The sequence below is a fragment of the Quercus suber genome, unplaced genomic scaffold, assembly GCF_002906115.3.
Source record: "Quercus suber isolate HL8 unplaced genomic scaffold, Cork oak 2.0 scaffold_608, whole genome shotgun sequence".
Classification (NCBI taxonomy): domain Eukaryota; kingdom Viridiplantae; phylum Streptophyta; class Magnoliopsida; order Fagales; family Fagaceae; genus Quercus; species Quercus suber.
This window is the reverse complement of record NW_027070051.1, coordinates 155,757-182,084: the sequence shown is the minus strand read 5'-3', so window position 1 is coordinate 182,084 and position 26,328 is coordinate 155,757. Positions and strand designations below refer to the sequence as shown.

The window sequence follows — 26,328 nt, the reverse complement described above, 5'->3', positions numbered from 1 at the left end:
CAGTGGGTGAAATTCTAGTCTGATAACTGGGGTATCATGCAGCATTGGACTATTTATAATAGAAATGGAAATAAGTAAAAACACTATGATGAAGCAAGACCTAGTACGGGGAAGCGAGTTCTACAATAATCTCTCCTATTGGTCTGCTCACTGCTGCCTTCCCTTCTCAACTTATTGGTAAGTCCTCCTCCCTCTAGTTTTCAAATTTAAGTTAATCCCATAGAGTTTGTAGATAAATCTGATGGAAACATTCTTTGAGATATAGGACTTTGATTGAGTGATGAAACCCAGAGTACCTTGCACTGACAATTTTTTTTTTTTTTAATTTTATAAATATGATGGAATTTTAAGTTATAATGTTTACTCCATAATGATTGCTTTTTATTATCAGCCCAAGAAACTAATTGGTTTTTGGTGTAGGCAGGATTCGAATCTTAGATCTTTTGTATGATGACAAAAAATTTTACAAATTAAGCTAACTGAAACTCACAAACTTAAATTTTTGTGTTAAGATATCCAATATTATATCATATATTTCATATACTATATAGCAAAAGTCAGATCGTAGAATATTGCTACGATTGATTGAAAATGTGGTAATAATAAAAGACAATAAGAAGAAAAAAACAAATAAAATCACTTCCTTGTCAGTGAGAACCTATATTATTATATTATTGTTGTCACTGCACGTTTGGGAAAATTATTTTGGGCTGACACTTGGTTTGTTGTCCATACATACCATATTACCAGTGAGAATGAACTGCTACTGTGGTAAAGTTAGGTGAAGATCTTGTTGAGCATAGTTTTGATAGTTCCTTGCTCAACTCGATCAGTCGACCAATGTTGCAAATGGACTCCAATGGCATATAAATAACATGCAGCTCTTCCATGGAACCCAACAATCTTTCCTTCAGTCTTTGTGGAAGTGAAGTATATGCCTGTCTCCTCCCCATACGGTCCATAGCGCCCTCTATTGGTATAAAATGTGAGAGATTTTATTGCTTTCTTGCATTCATCTCCAGCAACAGAGCCATAATAACCACTTATGCAGCTAAGGGTTTCATGTGGGTACTCGAATTGGACCTGTTTGTTTTTTCATAAAGAAAAAAAAAGTTACATACAGCATTTCTATGTTGAAGTTTGCAAAGAACTGAGAAGACTAGTATATATGTAAGCGCTAGTAAGTAGTGAAATATATATAGTACCACATGGCAGGTGCCCTCCTTGTTTGCTCCATGTTTAACTGACCACATGGATTGGCCATTGCGATCATACTCTAATTGTATAGAATAAATGGCTTCCCCCCTAGTTAGGAAAATCTTCTTGACCCCACTGAATACTCCATCATCCCAGGGCTTTCCACCATCTCCACCCCATGGCCCTGGTCCATATGGAGCTGGCTCTTTCACCATTCCAGCAGGGAGAACCCCTGGTCCACATGGAGCTAGTCCTTGCACCTGTTAGAATACTTGTTAAATGATTAAATTCATCATTGTCTAATAGTTCAAATTTTTTGGGAGTAGTGAATAGTGATAGTTTATTATGATATCAGAGCACGTTTGAAATGTGTCTTCATTCTATGTCTCATTTAAAAATGGACGAAATTGACCAATATTATTATGGAAGACAATTGCAGAATAGAACAGTTAGAGAAAATGCTCAAATCTTCGAAGGAGTACTTAGTACTTACCTCAGAAATTCTGATGTCAGTCTTGTTGGTAACATCATAAGAAGGCCGAGGTAGTGACAGTTTCCCTTCCAAGACATGGACTCCAATACTCTCCACAAACCATCCTTTCCTTCCATGGAAACCGACAATAATCCCATCTTTTGAGCCAGAGGAGAAAGGGACCCCTTGTTCATCTCCAAAAGGTCCATACTTCTTCTTGTTAGTGTAAAATGTGATGGACTTGACAACTGTAGGTCCCCTTAAGATCATTGATCCATAATATCCGCTTATGTTAGTCAAGATTCATGCGGATAGTCAAAAGTTATCTGTTCAACAAGTAACAATTAGAAAAGTGTGTATTGTTACAAAAGCATTATATAGATCTCTTAATCAAGATTATCAGACAAAGATTGGAGCTGTGTAATGTTGATTAGTTATTAACCTTGTCTAATCTTAGTCCTCCATTTCCACCATTCTTGTGTCCCCATATGGCTTGTCCATTGAGATCATAACAAACTCTAATGGAAACAAGGCCACCAGAGCGTGTCACGTGAATCTCCCGAACACCTGTATAGAGTCCATCATCAAATAGCATTCCACCATTACCACCCCAAGGTCCATATGATACAGCTTGTCTCACACTCTTAGATCCCTTGGCAATCTGGGCAGTAGTATACACCTAGAAGAATTTACACATGGTTCAGTTAATCTATGTATACAATGATAACATAAAAAGATAAACAGGCAAAAAAAAAAAAAAAAAATCACTGACCTTGTCCTTGGTTTCAAATTCCCTAAAAACTTTGTTTGATATTGGCATGTTATCCTCATTATGCCTCATGTTTGAATAACCCTTGGCAGCTTGAGCAGTGCTAAACACCTAAAACATATTTGTAGGTTATACAAATGTATGAATATGAAAAATCTGGTTTTGACTCCTGATTGTTTGAATTATCAAATTTGATTATCACATATTTCTGAGGTAAATCAAAATAGTAAAACATTTCCTATGAAAGTAATGTTAGCTAAACTATAAATTTTACTACATTATTTTTGCATATTGATGTGACATCAATTACAAAAAAAAAAAAAAAAATGACATTGAGTTATTATGTTGTGACATTAATCAATCACATTTATTATCACATCAATTTGTAAATGTTCTATAGTCAAATTTATAGTATTTTTACCCTTTTTTTACAATTATAAATCGCACATGCATCACCAAGAGGAAGCCCACCGTAAAAGGATTTTGACACATGATTTATCACAAGGAACTTTCAAACACTAATCATAAAACAAAGAATCAAAAACACACCTTGTCCGTAGTTTCAACATTGTTGAAAACTTGGTTATTAGACACAAATGAATAGTCCTCTTTCTCTCTTCGAGCCTGCCTCATTTTTGAGGATGCTTTCTCAGCTTCGGCACTAATAAACACCTGCAAAGTAATACAATATGAATGTGGTTCATTAAAATTTTGGTATTGAAGCCCAGTATGTATAATAAACAGTCACCTTGTCCTTGGTTTCAATTCATTGAAAACAACATTAGGTGCAAACACATGATCTTCTTTTTCTTTTATACTAGCATCCTCAGTTTAACTTCAACGCACTTATAACTCCCCTTTTTGACACATGATTTGTCACATAGAACTTTCCAACACTAAATCATAACACAAAGAATAAAAAACACACCTTGTCCATAGTTTCAACATTGTTGAAAACTTGGTTGTTAGACACAAATGAATAGTCCTCTTTCTCTCTTCGAGCATGCCTCATGTTTGAGGATGCTTTCTCACCTTCGGTAGTAAAAAACACCTGCAAAATAATACAATATGAATGTGGTTCATTTAAATTTTGGCATTGAAGCTCGGTATGTATAATAAACAGTCACCTTGTCCTTGGTTTCAAATTCATTGAAAACTACGTTAGGTGCAAACATATGATCTTTTTCTTTTACTGCATGTCTCATGTTTGAGGATCCTTTCCCAGCTCCGGTTGTGATAAACACCTGTAAGAATGTTCCATTACGATTCAGTCATTGAACCTGTGAATTTTTTTTTATAGAAGCTAAGGCTACCCACCCTTTCATTGGTTTCAAACTCAGTAAAAGGTCGGTTTGGTTGGAATGCATAGTCTTCTTTTAGTCCTGCTGTTTGTCGAGTGTACGAGGAACCTTTAGCAGCTTCAGTAGTAGTATAAACCTGGAAAGATTATAATCTTAAGTATGGTTCATTCAAATAGATTTATGTCTAAGTTATAATGATTTAATAAGAAGAATGTGACCCACCTTATTGTCCACATTTTCAAATAACATATTACCCATTTTTTCTCTGACAGCAACCAAGATGTCATAGCCTTTGGACTTTTCATTGATTCCATTATTATGCTGCAAGAGAGGCTTCAGATACACTCCAATAGAATCAAGGTAAAAACTGCTCCTTCCATGGAATCCCACTACCTTACCACCAGTCACAGGAAATGTGAATGGGGTTCCTTGTTGGATACCAAAAGGTCCATATCTTTTTCTATTACTTTCTAACACGAGTGACCTGACAATGAGAGGACCCCATTCAATGATGCTACCAAAGTGGCCACTAATGGAAATCAGATGTTCGTCTGGATAGTCAAGCTTGATCTGCCAAAACAATATGAAAAGAACTGTGATTGTCTGTATAAGTTCTGTACACATCATGTACTATCATGTATTAAATATGAACATTCTTTAAAAATATGGACACCGAATTTGAATTTGAAGAGGTGAACATTGTGTGTGTGAGAAGTAAGAACTACGGAGTGTAAATTAGAGTGTGTAACATAAACAAAATATAATATTGTAGATCAAATAGTCAATAATATTATTATTGCAAATTTGGCGTGAATATTAATAACAATTAGTTGCAAACTCACGCAATGTGTGAGAAGATGTAATGGAACATATAAATGTATTTTGCATTCAACAACAATACATATTACATAGTAATATTTTGTTTTATATAAATGGAAAAGATGTTATTAAGATGATTTTTTTTTTTAAATATACCATAATCGATTGACTAATTTGAACATATTCAAGAATTTATATAAAAAAAATGTATATCTTCATTCCATGGAATACATGTAAGATGTTACATTAAGTTTGAATTATTATATAAATTTAGAATTGTAACATTTTTTTTCATTTCCAAATATAATTATAATGCCTATATTATTGGAACTTGAACTTTAAGTTTATCTTTTAAATATTTATCATTTTTATTGCTTTTTAAGGGCTTCTATTTTTAATTTTTAATGCTTATTTTGTTTGTATTTTTTAGCCCAAAATTAAAGAGTTTGACTCAAATAAAATAAAATTGCATAATTTTCAACCTAAAAATTAAGAAAAAGAAAAAAAAAAGAATTTCTGAGTCAAAAACAGAAAAAGACAACCTACAAATAAGAATCAATTTGAGGTCTAATTAGTCAAAAATGGACCAAATAAACTAAAGTGGACCAAAATGTATCAATTGGACCGAATGGATCTGAATAGACCTAAGTAGACTAAATTGGACGAAATATACCTAAGTGGACCAAATGGACCTAAGTTGATTGAAATTGACCAAAATTAACTAAAATGCGATGTTGATGACTTGATGTAACTCAAAAGAATCGTAACAATAATAAATGCTATACTTTAATTTTTAGATATTATATAGATGAAAATATCTAATGGTCAAATATTCAAAATATTAATCCAATAAAAATTTATAAAATTGTGTAACATCACAAAGTGTTTCACCATGTGTAATACATACATACAATAAAATTTAAGTATGTGGTATATGTTCTATGATAATTGCTCTCGTCATTAGGTTTAACACTAATTGATTCCCTTAATATATAGTTGAGATTTGATCATAAATTATTTATATATTTGATAACAAAACATTCTATTTTAGGCGAGTGATAAGGTTGACCTTATCTGTTTTGGTACCACCACTCCCACCATGCTTCTCCGACCACACTGAGCAACCCCTGGTGTCATACTCAATCCGGATGGAATCGATTGCAGCTCCATGGCTGATTATCAGTTGCCTTATAGTGCAGTAAACTCCATCATCCCAGCGCCCACCACATTGGCCTCCCCATGGTCCAACTGAAATGTGGCTTTTCTCATATCCATCACAATTCTTCAGCACCACAATATTCAGTTTGCAATCATATTTAGCCAAAAAAAAGATTTGCATGAAAGGAATTAAAACCAAGAAGAACACATGCATGCATAAAAATGTTAGTGTAACTAGACAAATTACTTAGAAGATCGATTAGCTTTATTGGTTCTCAAAAGTCAGAAAAAAAAAAATTTTGAGAGTGCCAAAGAATGCTTCTTTCAGAACTAAATGAAAGGTAGCTGGAAAAGTAAGTAAAGCAAGATCAATCAACTTACCATTATTGTTTTCCAAGAATGAGAAGAAACAACAGAATGGAAGTGACAAGAATGTGGTACTTGTATTAATTGCAAGCGAAACAGATGGAGAGGAAGATCTTTATAGAGGAAATTGGTTATTTAAATATTATGTAGTGGAAGGAGCTTATTCCATTTTCCATTATTGAGATGAAAAGAGAGAACCCAATCTAGCAAGAATCATCACAGAAAGTATGGTCCAAACGGCACCACCTGTGTGTGTGTGTGTGTGTGTGTGTATATATATATATATGTTTTTTCGTAGATCAAATTGTTTCATCTTGGCAGAAAAGAATTCCTGCTTTCACTTACTGATACCTTTTGCCTCTATATTTTATCTCCAGACAGAATCCGAATTCTTGTCGAGTGTTAGCAACTTAGAACATTAATTTGGTTCAGCAAATATAATAATACATTATACTGACTGTCCGAACTAATCAACCTAAACCGACCTCGATCACAGGCACCCTGAACCTGAATACGTCCCCTAAAAATTTTGTCTACCAAGCCAAGCGCCAACATGCTCCAGCACGCGTCAGCCACAAGCCTTCTGCCAAGTGTCACCACATGATTCTAACACGTCAATCATGCTGTGCCATCAGAGACCGTAGCCAATGCCATGTCAAAACATTATGCCACATCACTGATCAAGTAAGTCTAGCGCGTGTCAACAAGAAAAATACTAAAAACTACAAATAATCACACAACTTTTGCCATAATTTATCACGTGGCGAGTTTGATAATTAATTGATTTTAACCATTAACTTTGATCCTAAAATGGCTTTGACCAAATACTTCATAATTATTTTTTGTGTTGATTTCAAATTTTTGATTTTTTTTTAGCTACCTTTAAGTTTATAAAATTTAATCTGAATTATTGCATGAATCCTTTTCAATTTGATAGAATCAAGTTCCTCTTTGGTAAGAGTTAATTTGTTGTCAATCTCATAGAATCAACGGGTCTTATTTCATCAAATTGATTAGATGCCATCAAAGATATGTTATTTTGTTCAGATCTTAATGAGGTCAACTTAGGTTCATCCTTATCATAATTCATAAAAGCCATAAATTGATCCTTATATGGGGATAATATATGGCCCAAGTACAGCCAAACCCAAACCACCCAACATATCGATGACTCGGGATCGTACGGCTTGACCCTAGTCCAAATAAACCCGTTAGCACTGAGTGCCAATCAACCATAGTCACGTCTTCTTAGTTCTTGCAAATAAAGGAGGAGGAGGAGCGGTATTAATTTTTTTTTTTTTTTTTTTTATATATATATATATATATATATTTTTTGAACACTTCTTTTGTTTTATATTTATACTTACCTATCACTACAAAACCATATTAACAAATGTAGGAAAAAATAAAAACGGAGTCTTTAATTTATCGTTAAAAGAAAAAGACTATGCAAGCCAACAATGCTACTGCAATGCAATCGCACGGACTAGAAATATAAATTCACAGTAAAACGTGGATGGGCATACATGGGCCAAGAATGAATTGAGAATGGCCCACCTTTGAAAGCACGCCTTCACTTTTTATTTTGAATTCTGAAGTGCCAGCCCATCTTTGACACGCGCCTATTTTTCTATATCTTCAATTATCATCTTAATTTTTTTTTGGTTGATGGATTTCATCATCTTGAAGATGGTATATGGTGTAACGGAAGCATGGGTCCATTCTATGTAAGAAAGTGGTTACATATATGATATATTTAGGGAAAATTACACTGAGCTCCATTTATTTGTTATTACACTCAACCTAATTTAACTTGGAATAAGAGTCTAAGACACTCACCTTTCATAAAATACAAATTATGTAATATTTACATAGACTAAATAGATTTAAAAAAAAACGTTTTTCAAAAAAAATCTCGAATTTCCTATTAAAAGGAGTGTAAATGACACTTTAAGTGGGGGAGTAAAATAGGAATTCAAGAATTTTTAAAGTATTTTTTTCAGTCAATTAAAGAGGTTTGTATAAATAGTTTATATTTTATGGAAGGTAATTGTCTTATTTCAAACTAAAAGAAGCCTAATAACTAAAAACCTCATATCCTATTTGGTTAGGGTGTTTGAACAACAGTTTTCAGTATTTAAATATTGAAAATTGTAAGCCTTAGAAAAACCAACGCGTTTGGTAAGGGCGTTGTATAAAAGAGTGTTTGAATTATATTGCTCATTTTAGGTTGTCTAAACACTGAAAATAGAAAACTTCTCTTACCTGTTTTTAGTTTTTAAATAATATTACTCAATGACACTTTTGTAAATATTTTAAAAATTGTGGTTCTCACTTATTAGACTATATGTTATTACTTAAAAAAAAATACACATACCAAAAACATAATTATGTTTTTTCACTTTTGAAAAAACGTAATTAGAAATATAATACTAAATACATTTTTTGCATTATGAGTACTTTAAATACTTGTTTTTATAAAAAATTTTAAATCATAATTTTCACATCATTTTAAATAATAATACTCAAACAATTATCCAAGAATAAATAAATGAATAAATAGGGCATCCAAATTGAAAAGAAGGCGGTATAATTCCACGTGATCCAAAGGTGTGATATTTGAGAATTGGCTTCCCAACTCCCAAGGTGTTGCTGCCTTGATGCAGTGATAACGTACGCCTGAGACTGAGAACCGTAGAAGTGTGGAACGGCTCGCACCACCGACGTAAACGGAACGGAGATCTAGTGGGAGTGTGGGACTGGGACCAAATTAATAAATAGGATTAGGACCTGGGAGACTTAAAAATGTAACGTGAAACAAACGCCGAAGGAACCTGTGTCCCATTGCTTTCTATTTACTCACCTCTAAACTATAACAAGTATTTGACTATTTGTATTTGAACCTTTTATATGGAAAAGGAAAGAAAAAGAAAAAGAATAAATTATGCATAAACCGAAAGAAAGTAGCTGATGATTGGGCTTAGAACGATAAATTGAACATTGACATTAAAACTTCAAAGTTAACTTCAATGTTATTTTTTAAAAGATCAAGTTGCATACTTTTGATAATTAACCTTTGATTTCAAAATCATCCTTATACTAAAAATAGTTTCAAAACTTAGCATAATATGATAAATGGAAAAAACTGGCGTAACAAACAAAATTTTTGAGCTCAATGTCACTTTAATGACACGGAGCTTATGACAATGTGGCATAAAGTCATATCAACATTTTTTTTCATCCATCAGATCACCAGATGACAATTAAGATATTTTTAAAGCAATTTTGAAAATATAGAGATTAAAGTTGATGATGTCATTAATCAGGGGTTGAATTCGATCTATGAACACTTGCAAGAAATATAAAGGCTCGCAGAAAGACTAATTGGGAAGATTCTCTGATGCTTAAGTCAGTGGCAAATTAAAAGGAAATTTCTTAAGAAAAAGGAGAATGTGTACGTACCTTTTAGAGTTAGTGATACTATTATTTATATCGTAGCTTAAGAAGGGATTATCTCAAACATTTTTAGATTTTCAGCTGTACTCAAACCCAATATAAGAAGGAGTTTGCACCAAAATGACATGGATGAATTGCATTGGAAGAATTAAACAGATGAGTAGTTTAACTAAGATTTTTCACAATTATTATATGCTTTATTTGCTAAGGTTGTCTTAAATATGGTAATCATAAACAATAAATTTAATGACACAAAAGATTCACAACCATTTTTTTTTTTTACAATTACTCAAATACTGTTGCGTTGTGATTAGTACACATTAAAAATAGAGTCAAAATGTGACTCATTTAATGTGGCGTTTGGTACAGGGTAATGTTTTAGGATTCCTAGGAATGTTTAAAGATTCTCATGTTTGGTTGCAAATCATGTTAGGGAATCAGATGTCAGGGGAATCTGGATTCCCCCCTTAAACCCCTCTCAGTGGGAATGTGGATTCCCTTTAAAACAGGTAGGAATCCAGATTCCCAAGCTTAAAGGAAATTGTATTTTTTATAAATTGACAATTTTAACCCTTTTTTTAAAATGACTTGGTAGTTCACATTCAAATCTAAGGATAGAATGGGAAAAATAAATAATTCATTTAAGATTCCTGGGAATAAACCAAACATAGGAATAGCTACATTCTTAGGAATGTGATTCCTAGGAATGTACATTCCTAGGAATCTGGATGCCAGAAATAATGTGGATTCCCCCGTACCAAACGCCACATAAAAGTGAGGAAAGTATATTTTATGTCTTATACACTTGGTTCATATATAAAAGATGGAAAACGCTAACAAGTGCCCTTAGGACACTTATTAATAATTTATTTAAAGAAAGTTTTTATGGGAAATGAAAAAAAAAAAAAGTAATTAATATTTTGACAGTTTTTTTCATTTTCTATAAAAGTGGTATCAAAACTTTCCTAAAATGAATTATTAATGAGTGTCCTAAGGACACTCGTTAGCATGACCCATAAAATATTTTCTTCTAAAAGTGATATTACACCATAACTTGCCACCTTACTAAATTATGAAAAATGTTATAAAATTTTCTACATAACCAAAGACAATAAAAATAAAAGGCATATAAAATCCAGAGTAGTAAATTTATTCATTACACGTTCCAATACTTGAGTCAGTTACATAGAAAGTCTTTTCATTTTTACACTTTCAGAATATTATTTTGGGCCAATCACTTGGCTTCTAGTGCATACTCCATAGTCCATACACACACATTACTGGTAAAAATTGAATTGGTACTGTGGTGGGCACCCTTTGGGCTCCCTGCTAACTCGATCATTCAACAAGGGTTGTATATGGACTCCAATGGCATATAGGTAAGAGGCAGCTCTTCCATGGAAACCGATTATCTTTCCTTCATTCTTTGTGGAAGTGAAATATGTGCCACTCTCCTCCCCGTATGGTCCATACCTCCTCCTATTTGTATAGAATGTAAGAGACTTGATAACTTTTCTACATTCATCTTCAGCAACCGAGCCGTAATAGCCACTTATGCATTTAAGGAATTCATGCGGGTACTCAAATTGGATCTATTTTTAATTCATAAAGAGAAAATTATATAGAGCAACAGCAAACAAAATTTTCATTGACTATTTTTACAACTGATAATGTGATCTGTTGTAAATTGTGATTGGTGTATATTAAAAAAAATGTGGCAACAAGAAACCTATCACATATATGTTAGTCCAATCACAACTTACCCCATTCACAATGTGTGAAAAATGTTAGCGTGGTAGAACTTGCTCTTAGTGTAAAGCATTAGGAAGAAGTGACATAGTACCTGATGGGGGGTGCCCTCATTGCCACATCCATGTTTAACTGACCAAATGGATTGGCCATTGCAATCATACTCCATCTGTATAGAATAAATGGCTTCACCCTTGGTAAGGAATATCTTCTTGATCCCAGTGAACACCTTGTCATCCCATGGCTGACCACCATCCCCACCCCATGGCCCTAGTCCACATGGAGCTGGTTCTTTCATCATTCCAGTTGGGTGACCCACTGGTCCATATGGAGCTGGTTTTTTCACCATTCCAACCATGAGAACCCCTTGTCCACATGGACCTGGTCCTTGCATTGGCCCAGAAATAACCTGCTATACGGTAAAGGTTTTAGATGACTAACATAGTAACATGTTAATGGACTAAAATGAGATTATCAGATTAGGATATTTCAATGCTCAAATTTTATTTTGTTTGAGTTTAAAAGAACTAGTTACGTACCTCGGGAATTCTCATGCCACCCATGTTGAATGCGTCAATAGGAGGACGAGGTACTGCCTGTTTTCCTTCCATAACATAGACTCCAATGCTGTGAACAAACCATCCTTGTCTCCCATGGAATCCTACAATAATCCCATCTTTTGAGCCAGAGGAGAAAGGGATCCCTTGTTCATCTCCAAAAGGTCCATACTTCTTCATGTTAGTGTGAAATGTGATGGATTTGATTATTGTAGGTCCCCTTAAGATTAATGATCCATAATATCCACTTATGTGAGTCAAGAACTCATTTGGATATTCAAATCTTACCTGATCCACAACAACCCACCATAATTTGTATGAGACCAAAATTATGTACATGTTTCATTAGGCTCAAGATATTAAAACAAAATATATTGTAAGAAACAGTATGAAAAACGGAAATTGCAAAAAAAATCATAAATAAACATACCTATAGATATATTACAAATTTCAAATTTGAACTAAAAACTCTAGACTAAAACAACGGTTATATATGCTATGTTATGTTATTTGTTTTATTATATTTCGATTTAATAGCATGCTTATATTAACTTGATATAATTTTATAAGATGTTATAAAAATTCAACTAATAAAAAATTAGTTAAATTTAGTAAATATTTATCTTCAAATTTTAGCTGTGTCTCCTTAAAGCTTTCCCACGAAGATGCAACATCTCTGCTAACTGTAACATCCATACCTCCTCCATTCTCTGCAGACACATACTTCTGCAATGTCATTGACTTAAATTGTACCTCTGTTCCATCTTGCATTGCCATTCCTAGAAATGGGTCAGCCAAATCAGCCATAAAGAACCCAGAATATATCCACGAGGACCAAGACTCATTAACCCAAAAAAAAAAAAAAAACTTGGATAAGAAACTCACAAGAATTATAGAGATAAAATATTGTTGTAACAATCACCTTTTCACCACCAATAGACCTAATCTTGCTGTCCATGCCCTTGGGTTTTCTTTCCAAATTAATATTACCGCTTCGTTTTTCAATATCTACACAGCTGTCAATGCTTTCAGTGCATAGATTTTGTACATAACATACACCACTGGTTGCATTTCAAATATTTTGAACTAAGTCCATATCAAATGCTTCAACCATAACGACAATAAGAAAAAAAAAAAAAAAAAGGAAGGAAAATAACACACACATAGTCCAAAACAGTTCCTTTTCTATTTTTTTTTTAATACAAGAGTACAATAACAATTGCTACAAACTAAACAATGCTACTTAAATTGATGCTCATAATAAAAAAAATAGAGACCAGATACAAAAACCAACAATGAAAACTATATCAGAATTCAAAACAAAATCTACGACTTTTACCAATGAATCCAATAATCTGTAAAAAGCACTGATAAATACAAAACCCCATCTCTCACACTCAACACTAATAACAAAATTCAAAGCCCCATTAAAGAAAGTTTCAATATTTATATACCAAGGACCAAAAAAACGAAATACCCAGATGGCAAAACCGATCAAATCAAAGCATTAGAACAAGAATTACACAAACACAATCACAAATTAGGCCAAAATAATCAAAACCCATCAATGTTTTGGACATTCAAAACAAACCCAGATAATATTTTCAACAGAAACGAAGAGTTAAAAAAAGAGGGGCTGACCTTTCGCTTTTAGGTCATCTGAGTTGCCATTATCGAAGGTAAAGGCAGAGGATTCTGAGCTCTGAGCGCGAGGTGGCTGATGCTCTGCGATTCGAAAACCCCTTTGATTTTTTCGGAGGCAGTAAACGGTGTCATATAAGAAACACCTGAGTTTGACTGCTTTGGGGGGATCGGTGTCAGTTTTGTGAACCGATGCAGTAAGAGGGAGAGAGAGAGAGGGGGCCGGTGGCATTTGATGTGGAGGTGGAGGTGGAGCTTTGGTAGGGGAACTGGTGGGCTGAGAGAGAAAGAGGGTATTAGGGTTTGTTTTATCTATTTGGGTGATCCCATCTGTATTCTTGTTGCCACACACAAAATCGAGACCCTCAAAACCCCATGAGGAGTGGATCGGCGGTGAGGCTTTGGGAGTCAAAGGGAGAGAGTGAGAGAGAAGGTGAGAGATCGGGTTAGAGAGAAAGAAATCTGAAGGTCTGAGGGTTTTTTTTTTTTAATCTGAGGGTTTTAAGCCGCGTTTTTGTGAAACGCGGCTTTAAGAGTATCTATGGCCGTGTTTTCTAAATGCGGCTGTAGGACTTCTTTTAAAATAAAAAAGGAAGGCCAAATGGGCTGGGCCTATAGCCGTGTTTTTAAGCGCGGCCATAGCTCCAGCCCCAAAAACGCGGCCGTAGCTCAAAAAACGCGCCTTAGACCATTCTATGCCTCGTTTTTTAAACGCAGCTTTTTTTTCCCCTTTAAGCCCCGTTTTTTAAAAACGGGGCTTTAGTCCGCCTTGGGCCGCGTTTTTACAAACGCGGCCCAAAAAAAACGCAGCCTAATACCCCCGTTTTTTTAGTGGTCTTTAGGGAATATAACAGGTGAATGAAGGAGATAATGTTTGTTGTTTGATAAATTTTTTCATGCACTTATTTAGCCAAAAAGAAGAAGCATTTATTGTCTCATGTTATGATAAATTCAAATGTTTTTATTTTTGTTTAATTTAAATCCAATATATAGACTGATCTAATTATTCAAATTATAGAAAAATATTAATACATGAAAATGTTGGTGTTTTGTATAAATAATAAACAATGGAACTGAAAATATTAATTTTAATAATCTAATTGCTAAATATAATATTATAACGGTTGACCAAAATAAACAATTACACTATTTATAAAAGTATTGAATTTCAGTTAAGTTAAAATATTTTTGTATACGTATAATACAAGAAACCTTTAATACAATTAATTTTCGGAGTATTTTTGTCTAGTTTGTATTAAAAAAAAAAAAAATACGTGTGCATATGCAATGTATGGTTTTTTTTTTTTNTCACTACAAAAAAAACGACTTTAGGCCACGTTTGTAAAACGCGGCCTTAGGTCCAAAAAACGCGGCCATAGGCCCATTTGGCCTATGGCCGCGTTTTTTTAGGCCGCGTTTTTAAGTGTGGCCCAAGTCCCGCGACTATAGGCCAAAGGGGTCTATGGCCGCACTTTTCAAGCGCGGCCTAAGACCAAGTCCTATGGCCGCGTTTCAAACGCGGCCTAAAGTCATAGCCTATGGCCGCGTTTTAAACGCAGCCATAGTCTATGACCTTAGGCCGCGTTTTAAACGCGGCCATAGGACTTGGTCTTAGGCCGCGCTTGAAACGTGGCCATAGGTGAAAGCTGTAGCCGCATTTTTTAAAAACGCGGCTATAGCCCTTTTTTTTTTTTTTTTTCCCCTAGGCCAGATGACTTAAGAAGGACCTCCACACCTGAGTCAAAATTGAAAACTAAGAAACAACTTGTAAAACAAATCCTAGCAGGACAAAACCTTTAACATATTCATTCACATGTAAAACAAATCCTATATTTTATAACTGAGTTATTGCAATTAAATTGAACCATCCAACAGACATAACAAAATGGACAACCCTGTCAAGAAAATTTGACATTGTAAGAATCAATAAGTAAGAATTTGACATTGTCTTCCACATCAGTTCAAAAGTTACCTCATTTAATATCTGAAAAATTTTCTTTGTAGTTGCAGGCACTTCCTCTCCTGCTACATCCCCATCCTGACCTTGTAATTGCCTTGTCAACTACAAGCCACAAACAACTTTCTGAACAGTCTTTCAAAATTAAGGTTCATTTATAATAAACTATCAAATGTGAACTCCTATACACAAATTCAAGAGGTAATTACTCCAAAATTGAGTAAATCAAACTCAAAAGAGAAAAGATATGTATGCACAGCTGATGAGGGGTGTGTGGTACAGTGGGGCTAACAACAGTAGAGGATGTTGGATTTGAGACAAAAAAACCACTAACATTTACAAGTCCTACTTAGGAGATCAAATATATTGGAAATGACCATATTTACAATGTCCTTTATTTCCAAAATGCCACTTAATAAATAATATGCAATGTATGGTTTTTTTTTTTTTTTAGAGAGTTTCAATCTATGGCATTCGCTCCTGATAATAGCTCTTTGTCATCAGACCAAAACATAACTCGGTTTTTTGTGTAGGCGGAATTTGAACCCTAATCTCTTTTTCAATCATTAAAAATTTTACGAATTGAGCTAACTAGAACTCATTACTAGCCATGCAGCTCACAATTAAAAAAAAAAAAGAGTGTGTTGTAATATTAATTGTATATATCTCTAAATCAAGATTGGAGCCACATGTGTGTTAACAGATTAAGATATTCACCTTTTCCAATGTCAGTCCTCCACTGCCACCATTCTTGTTTCCCCATATAGCTTGGCCATTGCGATCATAGCAAACTTTAATGGAAAAAAGACCACCAGAGCGTGTTAATTGAATCTCACGCACGCCTGTATAGCATGATCCATCATCAAATTGCATTCCTCCAGAGCCACCCCAAGGTCCACATGACACAACCTTGGATCCTTTGGCAATTTGGGCAGTACCAGTATAAACCTATAAGAATTTATATTTTTTTAATTTTAATCTATCTATGAATGCAATTATTGAATTATATATTTAATGCAATAGCAGAAAATACCACCAACCTTGTTATTGGTTATATATTCCCCTACAAATCTATTTGGTGGGAACGTATTATCCTCATACTGCCTCATGTTTGCTGAATAGCCCTTGCCAACTTCGGCGTATTCACCTAAAAATCTTTTTGGTTGGGACATATTATCCTCAGTATGCCTCATGTTAGTTTGCCTCATGTTTGAATTACCATTGACAACTTCCGCGTATTCGCCTAAAAATCTATTTTGTTGAAACATATTATCCTCTTTCTGCCTCATGTTAGTCTGCCTCATGTTTGAATTACTCTTGGCAACTTCAGTATATTCGCTTGAATATTTGTTTTGTTGGAACATATTATCCTCAGTCTGCCTCATATTTGAATAACCCTTGAAAACTTCGGTAGTGCCAAACTCCTGAAGCATATATTTGATTTCGACTTTATACAAATATATAAACACAACACATATAAAACATTTTCCGACATTTGGTTATTATGAAAAATTATAAACTTAATATATAAATTTTAAATAACAAATTTAATCTACCTTTTTAAAATATTATAATATTTTAAAATTACTATAGAACAACTAAATCAGCCTAAAAAATACGATACAGATAAAATTATTTTAATAAGCACAATCAAAATAAGAATGCAACAACACAAAAAATAAAAAATGAAAAACACTAAAACTAAAACTATTAACTAAATTTACAAATTCATGCATGTGCGCAGTTACAAAAACTTGAAATATATAGAAGGGCATTCAAAAGTTTTTTTCATGTGACTTTGAATAGTTTGGGGTTGGTTCCCAAAGTTTTTAGCCATATTATGGCTATTTTTGACGTTTCCGAAGGTATTTTGTCATTTCAACAATTATAAGGGGGTACTTATGTAATTTTGGTGGTTTAAGGGGAAGTATTTTAGTCATGTTAAAATTAAAAGGTTTGAAGGTATTTTGCTCATTTTGGAATTTTCAAAGTTATTTTGATCATTTTGTAAGTTTGGGAGTATTTTCATCATTTTGAAGATTTTAAAGATATTTATATTGTATTATTTTAGAACTTTTCGGTGTATTTTGATCATTTTAAAGACTTCTAAGGGTATTTTGTAATTTTTAAGGTTTTAAGGAAATTTTTGGTTATTTTAAAGATTTTCGGTAGCATTATGGAGGTTCTAACACTATTTTGGTTATGTTGGAGATTTTGGGATATTTTGTCATATTAGAGGTTTTTGTTTTGCTGAAATGTTTTAAAACTCCTAAAAGGTGAATAAAATATTTTTTCAGTCCTAAAGAAAGTGTTTTTCCTAATCAACGAAAAATGAATGTATGACCTTTTTCAATTGCCCAATATGCTTGTGAAGAAAAACTTTTTTTTTTTTTGGAAAAAAATTGACCACCTAAACAAATGAAAGTCAAGAGCGTAATAACAATTTGATAACCATTGAACGGTTTATAATATATTTTCATTGAATCACATGGCATAATCACATATTTTAATATGTAACTTTTATTATATGGTATATAATATTTAGAGGAAAATTTAAAAACACACCTTATTCTTAGTTTCAAATTCATTGAAAACTTGGTTATTAGGTGCAAATGTGTAGTCCTCATCATTCTCTCCTACCACCAGGCTCATGTTTGCGTATCCTTTCTCATATGAGTCATACCCTTCATAATTCTGCATCACAATTCAGTACACACTCATTGTAAACCAATGAAATTTGCATGAAAGGATGTAAATTGTAAAACAAAGGAAAATATATGCACAAATTTGTTAGTATGATTTAACCATTTCTTTAGATCTGGCTAGCTTGCTTGGTTCTCTAAAAATAAGAAGAAAAAAAATTTCTGAATGCCAAAGATTAATTTTTTTGTAGTTATCCTCGTCTTTACAGAACCAAATGAAATAAGGTAGCTGAAAATTAAGTAAAGCAAGATCAATCAACTTACCATTGTTTTCCAATAATGAGAAGAAACACTACAATGGATGTATGGGACGNTAGTCCTCTCATCATTCTCTCCTACCACCAGTCTCATGTTTGCGTATCCTTTCTCATATGAGTCATACCCTTCATAATTCTGCATCTCAATTCAGTACACACTCATTGTAAACCAATGAAATTTGCATGAAAGGATGTAAATTGTAAAACAAAGGAAAATATATGCACAAATTTGTTAGTATGATTTAACCATTTCTTTAGATCTGGCTAGCTTGCTTGGTTCTCTAAAAATAAGAAGAAAAAAAATTTCTGAATGCCAAAGATTAATTTTTTTGTAGTTATCCTCGTCTTTACAGAACCAAATGAAATAAGGTAGCTGAAAATTAAGTAAAGCAAGATCAATCAACTTACCATTGTTTTCCAATAATGAGAAGAAACACTACAATGGATGTATGGGACGAGGGAAGTTGTATTGCAAGTCTAACCGAAGGAGTTCGAGGTATTTATAGAGAAAAATGGTTTTTTCATGATAAACAGTCACTACTTTCCAAAATAAGAATTTATTCTCAAAATTATAAAATTACTTAACGCAACTTTATCTTTAAATTCTGTTTTTGAAATCAAGGAGAAACCCAATATATCAAGAATGATATGAAAATATTTGAAATTGATCGAAAAAAAAAAAAAAAAAACTTGAAAAATTAATTGAATCTTAGAGGGATTTTTTTTTGTCTTTAAAGTATTAAAATGGATATTTGGATAAATTTTTTTTTTAGTAAATTAGTAATAAACAAAACATAGCAAAAATTTTAGATGAAAGAGATTTCAAAAATTAAATATTTAGGTATAAGAAAATGTCACATTCGCCTAAAGCCCCAAAATACATTGAACTGAACCTGTTGTCCTGGTTCCAAAATTCAAAGCCACCCTTCTTGGTAGCACATGGCTGAAGCCTAAAGGTCTCAATAAGTCAATAAGCACCTTTGAATGAATATTTGGGTCAATACCATTATCCATATTACAGTGGTGAGCTTTTTTGCCAAATGGAACACTTGCAACCATAGGCCAGTTGATACTCTTTCCACTTCTTTTTATTCTTCTTACTTTTTCAAATAAAGAAGAGTCCTTTGGTCCAAATTGTCATCCTTTTACATGTTGATAAGAGTGGAATTCTTTTGAATTTTTTACATCCTTCCATTCTTTCAAATTTATAAAGTTAATACTCAGGAAGGTTATAGAAGGTATCCTAACACGTTCACTACGAGTACCATAAAATCATATACTATATTATTATGAGTACCATGAGTCCTAACATGATCATGTGTGTACCACGCTAATTTTACCACTTTTTTGAAATAGCATGATACCATATATTATCATGAATGTTAATTTGAAATATTTTTTTATGATTAATAACAAATCATGTTATGAAGTATAATTTATGGCATCTCAAGCATAACTCATAAAATTTCAAAGATTTTCAAACATAACATAACTTTTATATTCTTCAAAAAAAAAAATTAACAATTATATCACTATAACAATTTTTTTTTTAAGTGTTGATAATTCTGTGTATATAAAGTTATTATTTATGCAATGCCTATAAGCAAATGATTGCCTCTCGATTACCCAATCTGATTTGCCAAAAGATGTTTAATTCATGTGAAAGGGAGAAGGCAACTAACTAAGATTCCAATGCCATGGGGCCACAGGCCCTTTGGAGATTGGATATGGAATCATGGATAAACAAAAGATATAGTATTTTATATCTTAATTGAAAAGAATCATTTCCACGTGATCCAAGCGAGTGTGATATTATTTGAGAATTGGCATATTGTTACGTTGGTGTTGGTGACGATATCACAGATGACACCACTCGACAATCTGAGAAATGAAGTGATGAAAGATTGAAGAACAACAACCTGGTCATGGACAAGTGGAACGGTTCGTAGTCCGACGTAAACGGAACGGAGATATTGTAGTGGGACTAATTTAATGGGTTTAGGAGACTTCGATGGTAACGAGAAACAAACGGCGCATGAACGGTGTCCCATTGCTTACCATTTACTCATTTCCTAAACTCGGGTTTGATTGTTTGAACCTTGGTATGGGAAAAGTAACAAAGAAACAAAGAAATGAACAACTTTTGTTTTAAAAAGTTTTGTTTTTTCTGCTTTTTATATCATTTTTATATTAATTTTTAGTTTATTTGAAATTAATTAATTTTTAGTTTTTTTGTGTGTGTGGTAATAAATCAATATAAAAGTTATTAAAAATTATATCTTTCGATAAATACTAACTATAAAACATAAGTAAAAGCTTTAAGATGCATGAATACTTCATTTTTGCTCACGTACCTATCTTTAATATATATTGCACTAGTATCACACGGGATACATTTAAAATATGTACCAATTTTTTTTTTTTTTAAGTGTCAATACGTCCAAGGTATGCCCATGATATGGCTTGAATACCATTGTAATCCAAGTATCCAACCCAAGGAAGTCGATACCGTACCGGTACCGGCCGTATCGGCCGGTACGTACCGTACCGGTTGCATACCGGTATCGAAACATTAACGTTTCGTACCGGTTTAAATACCGGCCGTACCGGCCATACCGGCCAATTTCGGATAATACCGGCCAGTACCGGGCGTACCGGCCAGTACAGAAAAAAGTTTTTTTTTTTTTTTTTTTTTTTTTAATTTTAAGTTTAGTAATTTTGAATTTTGTTAGGGTAGAATGGTAACTTATTTGCATTAACTTATTAGTATTATTTGTTTTCTTTGTATATAATAATAACTTTTAAGTTTTCTATTTTTTATATTGTGTGTGTGTGTTTTTTTTTTAATTGATACTAAACTCTAAAACCATGAATAATTAGTTTTGAATTGAGAAATATTTTATGGTAACTTTTATATTTATTATATATATACACACACATACATGTATATATTTATTTATAAATATAAAAAATAGCGGTAAACCCGAAACGTACACCGGTATTGACCGGTATCCGAAAATAATCGTACCACTGAGCAACCGGTACAGCCCGGTACGGTATTGACTCCCTTGATCCAACCCCCAATAATGAGAGATATTCTAAACGTGTAATAATTTTTATTTATACTTTTTATATATTGGTTTCAATGTTAAACACTTATTTATTTATCTTTTATTTGCTCTTTTGGATCTTGGTTTGTATTCTAAATATCATTTCAGTGGTCAAAGATTCACTTTATTATTTATTATTACTCTTAAATTGATATATACTACAAAATATATTAAAAATATATTTCATAAGTAATTAATACACATATCTCTAACATATTATACTCTAAATTTTTCAAACAATATCAAATACTCGTACTCATACTGGTACCCACATCATACCCATGCTCGTATCCGTGACCATGCATATTAGTAAAAGCCAAACGTACATGACCTCATTTTTCATTTCCATAAAATGATTGATTGAATCCCAACTTTGTTAATTAACGAATTTAACGTGTAATGCACCTTTCGATCTATCATTTCCTTGCAAAGCACTGTCTTTTCATTGAAATAATGATGATTCTTAACATCAATCTAAAGGAATCATATCTCGGCAATAATTCAATAAAAAATTAATATCTTGGCAATAATTGGGATCAGATAAAAAGGAGAGAAAAAAAAAAGTGCCACCAGCTTTTTTGCCTGATGGTTCTCATGTTTGTGCTTTTAGGCACAATGTTATTTAAAGGAAAAGAGTGACACATTTGCTGTATAGACATGAAACCCTATGCCTATAGGCATGTTTGTACACTTGCCTTGTTCAGGTAGTTTTGTGTTTAATCATATTGGTTTCAAGTAATTTTTAGGTGCACAAGCCCATGAGAAATTATAAAAAGTGGAAGAAACTATAAGCTTATATACCTCATGGCATTACTATTCAAGTAATTTAAAAAGATCGAAAAGCTTCTGCAAAATAGCGATTTATGATGGAAATCTCTTCTAGCCTATGGTCTATGCCTTAGAAAACCTTTTTGATGGAAAACAAAGGCTCTTTTTAAGTTTTTTTTTTTTTTTTTAATGTGAAAAATGGGGTCTTTATGGTCATATTACACCTCTGGACAAGGAGTCAATGACCTCGGTCAGGAGGCTCTTTTTAAGTTGTTTACCAAAATTAACATCTATTCACCTAATAACATTTTAAATAACTGTTTACAAATATATAGAATTTTAATTAGATGGATTTTATCTATCACTCTTATGATTAAATAATATAATATAACATAAATCTAAATATAATATAATTTAGTAATTAGGATAATTCTTAATGGGACACGTACTCCTAATGGAGATATTCTTAGGATGGCTCCATTCTCTATAGTCTATGAAAAATGTTGGCTGAAGAAGAGAATGCCTACATTTTCGTTATCAAAACACGTGATCAAGAGAATGCCAACATTTTTTACCCACACATATTTTCAAAAAATACAAACAACATTACTAGAACAACGTTACCAAATGACCCTTGAATTTTCCTTATTGGCCTCTTGATCACATGTTTTGCACATGGATTAAAAAGACACTATCTCCACGTGTATTGAATGTGTATTCTTTATTGACCTTAAATAAAAAAGACAACACCCATGCGTGCGTCCGTAAACACACATGTAGATATATATTGTCAAAATTAAAATTCTACCACTTAAGCGATCATGTAACAAATAAGGACGTTCACAAGTCAGATTGAGTGGAGGAAAACTCAACTTCTTGTTGACCAAGAGGAGTGGTGGTTTGGTGAGATCTCACCAGATTCGAAGGAGATCTCATTGGATTTAGTGGATATTCGCCAGATTTGGCAAGATTTCATCGAATGTAGTGGATTTCCGAGTTCATTTTAGAACAAAAATATTTATTTTCATCCAAATAAGATGCTATTTATGTTCAAGCAAATTTTTATCATTTAAATTAAATTATCCACAATCATCAAATTATTACTTTTCAGTTACAATTTTTTTTTTTTTTTGAGAATCCAGTTACTAAAATAATATGATAGAAAGTCAAATTCAAAGTATATATGAATAATATAAATGCCAATTATCTAGAATTAAATTCTTATGAGTTCAAACTCTCAACAAGTATAATTCTCACAATCGGAAATTCTTAGCAATTAAACAGGCCCCAAAGAAAATGTACGATGACAAAAGGTCCGTCGAATTTTTTAGAAAAGAAATGGGGACGTTTTGTAAATGTTAAAAATGAATTTCAAAATTAGTTCTAATCCAAAGGATTATTATCGAATTGATGATTTTAACAACAAATAAGGCTAAAAGTTGGTTGGTAAACTTCCATGAAACTTCAAAAAGGAGAAAGTGCATTTTATAGTTAAAATTTTGTTTCTTATATCTAACAATCTATAAAGTGTCACATAATTTAAAATTTCAAATGATATAACGCTAAATATACCTTTAAATGTGTAATAGTCAATCCGAATCATGAAATAAATACATTTCAAATGGAGAGTATATTAGCTCAAACATTTTATGTTTTTGGCTATACTCAAACCCAAAGCAATAAGGAGTTGTGCTCGTGGGCCTGATAGCCTCAGCCCATCGTGTAGTAGGCCCAAGGCCCACGCCGAGGAAGGATGACCATCCGAGGCTAAATTAGGGAGAGACTCTTTTTTGGATCCACGCCGAGGACCTCTTCGTCCTCGGCATACTAAGGATAATTTTGGGTAGGGACAAGCCCAGAGCAAGCTGTCACCTCCACACTTAATGCATTCACCTAACCCCTCTGGCCACATTAATGGGGATGTAACCCCTTAGCAGAGCAACGTTGATCAGGGTGAACCACTTGAGTGCTGATAAGGCTTCTGATGGGACGGACGGTCAGAAGAAAGGCAAATGGATGATCAACAGATGGAAGAACAGGATAGGACGATGAAGACTATATAAGGGGGAGGGAGTTGAAAGGAAGAAAAAGAGGAAGAAAGGGGAAGAAAAAGCCTCCTCGGCCATGGTCTGAGGAGCATCCCCCAGTTGTAAATTGTTCTAAGTATTTTTTAAAAGAAAGAAAGGAGTTCATGTTTCTTGAACGCCGGCCAGCGCCTACACCTTCGATCCACTCTCTACAAATTCATTGTTTCGGGTTCGTTAGGCCTCTGACCCATATCTTTTGGGCTTGGGCAACAAAAACTAACCCTACAGGAGTTGAAACCAAAATGACTAGGATGAATTACATTGGAAGAATTTCAAATAGATATGTTGATTAACTAAGATTTTTTTTCAATCATTAAATGCTTTATTTGCCAAGGTTGTCTTAAATTGGGTACTAATAATCGCACACAAAATTTACAAACTTTTTCAATAACTATTGATGTGTTATATATGTTGTGATTAATGTACACTAAAAATAGTATTAAAATGTGATTAATGTAAAAGTGATATCACACCTATCACAACTTACCAATAAAAGAGAATAAGGAGAAAATAGCAAATAAAATCCAAGTAGCAAATTTATTTATTACTAGTTCCAACAGTTGATAGTTGATCCACATAGTAAGTCTTTTTCATTTAACACTTTTAGAATTTTATTTTGGACCAATCACTTGGCTTCTAGTGCATGCTCCATACACACACACATTACTGGTAAAAATTGAACTGGTACTGTGGTGGGCACCCTTTGGGTTCCCTGCAGACTCGATCACTCAACGAGGGTTGTATATGGACTCCAATGGCATATAGGAAAGAGGAAGCTCTTCCATGGAACCCGATTATCTTTCCTTCATCCTTTGTGGAAGTGAAATATGTGCCAGTCTCCTCCCCATATGGTCCATACCTCCTCCTATTTGTATAGAATGTGAGAGACTTGATAACTTTCCTACATTCATCTTCAGCAACCGAGCCGTAATAGCCACTTATGCATGTAAGGAATTCATGCGGGTACTCAAATTGGATCTGTTTGTTATTTCATAAAGAGAAAATTATATACAGCACTATTACAACAAACAATAACAACAACAAAAAAAAAGCAAATAAATTAGAAGACAAAAGTACCATAATTGTAACAAAAAGTTTACGAACACAAAATTTTTCATTAACTTTTTTTACAACTGGTAACGTAATATGTTGTGAATTGTGATTGATGTGTAATAAAAAATGTGGTGGTAGTAGAGCTATCACCTATACTGTTAGACCAATCACAAATGATCATATTTGCAAATGGTGAAAAATGTTGTGTGATAGAAATTGCTCTTATTGTAAAGCATTAGCAAGGTGTAACATAGTACCAGATGAGGGGTGCCCTCATTGCCACATCCATGTTTAACTGACCAAATGGATTGGCCATTGCAATCATACTCCATCTGTATAGAATAAATGGCTTCACCCTTGGTAAGGAAAATCTTCTTGATCCCAGTGAACACCTGGTCATCCCATGGCTGACCACCATCCCCACCCCATGGCCCTAGTCCACATGGAGCTGGTTCTTTCACCATTCCAGCTGGGAGACCCACTGGTCCATATGGAGCTGGTTCTTTCACCATTCCTGCTCGGAGACCCACTGGCCCATATGGAGTTGGTTCTTTCATTATTCCAACCGTGAGATCTCCTTGTCCACATGGACCTGGTCCTTGCACTGACCCAGAAACAACCTGCTATAAGATAAAAATTTTAGATGAGTGACATACAAACATGTTAATTAGAAAATGCTCAAATTTGATTTTCTTAAGCTTCAAAGAACTAGTTACCTCAGAAAGAGGACGTGGTTGTGATTGTTTTCCTTCCAAGACATGGACTCCAATACTGTCCACGAACCATCCTTTTCTCCCATGGAATCCTACAATAACCCCATCTTTTGAGGCAGAGGAAAATGGGATCCCCTGTTCATTTCCAAAAGGTCCATACTTTTTCTTGTTAGTGTGAAATGTTATGGATTTGATA

At 33.4% G+C, this 26,328-nt stretch overlaps 3 protein-coding genes across 5 annotated transcripts in view; all 3 read right to left on the bottom strand.

The window, feature by feature from the left end:
• Positions 1-510: 510 nt before the first annotated feature.
• LOC111986110 (jacalin-related lectin 3) lies at positions 511-6,164 on the bottom strand. Its single transcript, XM_065765120.1, is given in 13 exon segments — positions 511-1,083; positions 1,206-1,457; positions 1,691-1,971; positions 1,974-1,995; positions 2,112-2,348; positions 2,442-2,549; positions 2,988-3,110; positions 3,367-3,489; positions 3,566-3,682; positions 3,756-3,875; positions 3,962-4,309; positions 5,628-5,840; positions 6,098-6,164. Coding segments are annotated over 13 exon segments (2,253 nt in total). The 5' UTR covers positions 6,101-6,164; the 3' UTR covers positions 511-777.
• A 4,503-nt stretch (positions 6,165-10,667) lies between these two features.
• Positions 10,668-18,451, bottom strand: LOC136064008 (jacalin-related lectin 3-like). The gene is made up of 7 exons (XM_065765121.1): positions 18,409-18,451; positions 18,008-18,136; positions 16,483-16,866; positions 16,160-16,390; positions 11,827-12,132; positions 11,382-11,696; positions 10,668-11,130 (listed from the first exon to the last, which is right to left on the bottom strand). Exons 1-7 carry the CDS (start codon positions 18,409-18,411, stop codon positions 10,816-10,818), a joined length of 1,683 nt encoding a protein of 560 aa, XP_065621193.1. The 5' UTR covers positions 18,412-18,451; the 3' UTR covers positions 10,668-10,815.
• A 6,433-nt stretch (positions 18,452-24,884) lies between these two features.
• The window catches only part of LOC111986119 (jacalin-related lectin 3), a 4,569-nt gene continuing 3,125 nt past the window's right edge, over positions 24,885-26,328 (bottom strand). For 2 of the 3 annotated variants that reach the window (XM_065765122.1, XM_065765124.1), the window contains 3 exons: positions 26,136-26,328; positions 25,677-26,042; positions 24,885-25,344 (listed from right to left, as the gene is read on the bottom strand). The exon at positions 26,136-26,328 is cut by the window's right edge and continues 80 nt beyond it. In XM_065765122.1, coding sequence (XP_065621194.1) covers positions 25,030-25,344; positions 25,677-26,042; positions 26,136-26,328 — 874 coding nt within the window. In that variant the 3' untranslated portion in view covers positions 24,885-25,029. The remainder of the gene's footprint in view (positions 25,345-25,676; positions 26,043-26,135) is intronic. The other variant, XM_065765123.1, reaches the window with a different exon arrangement.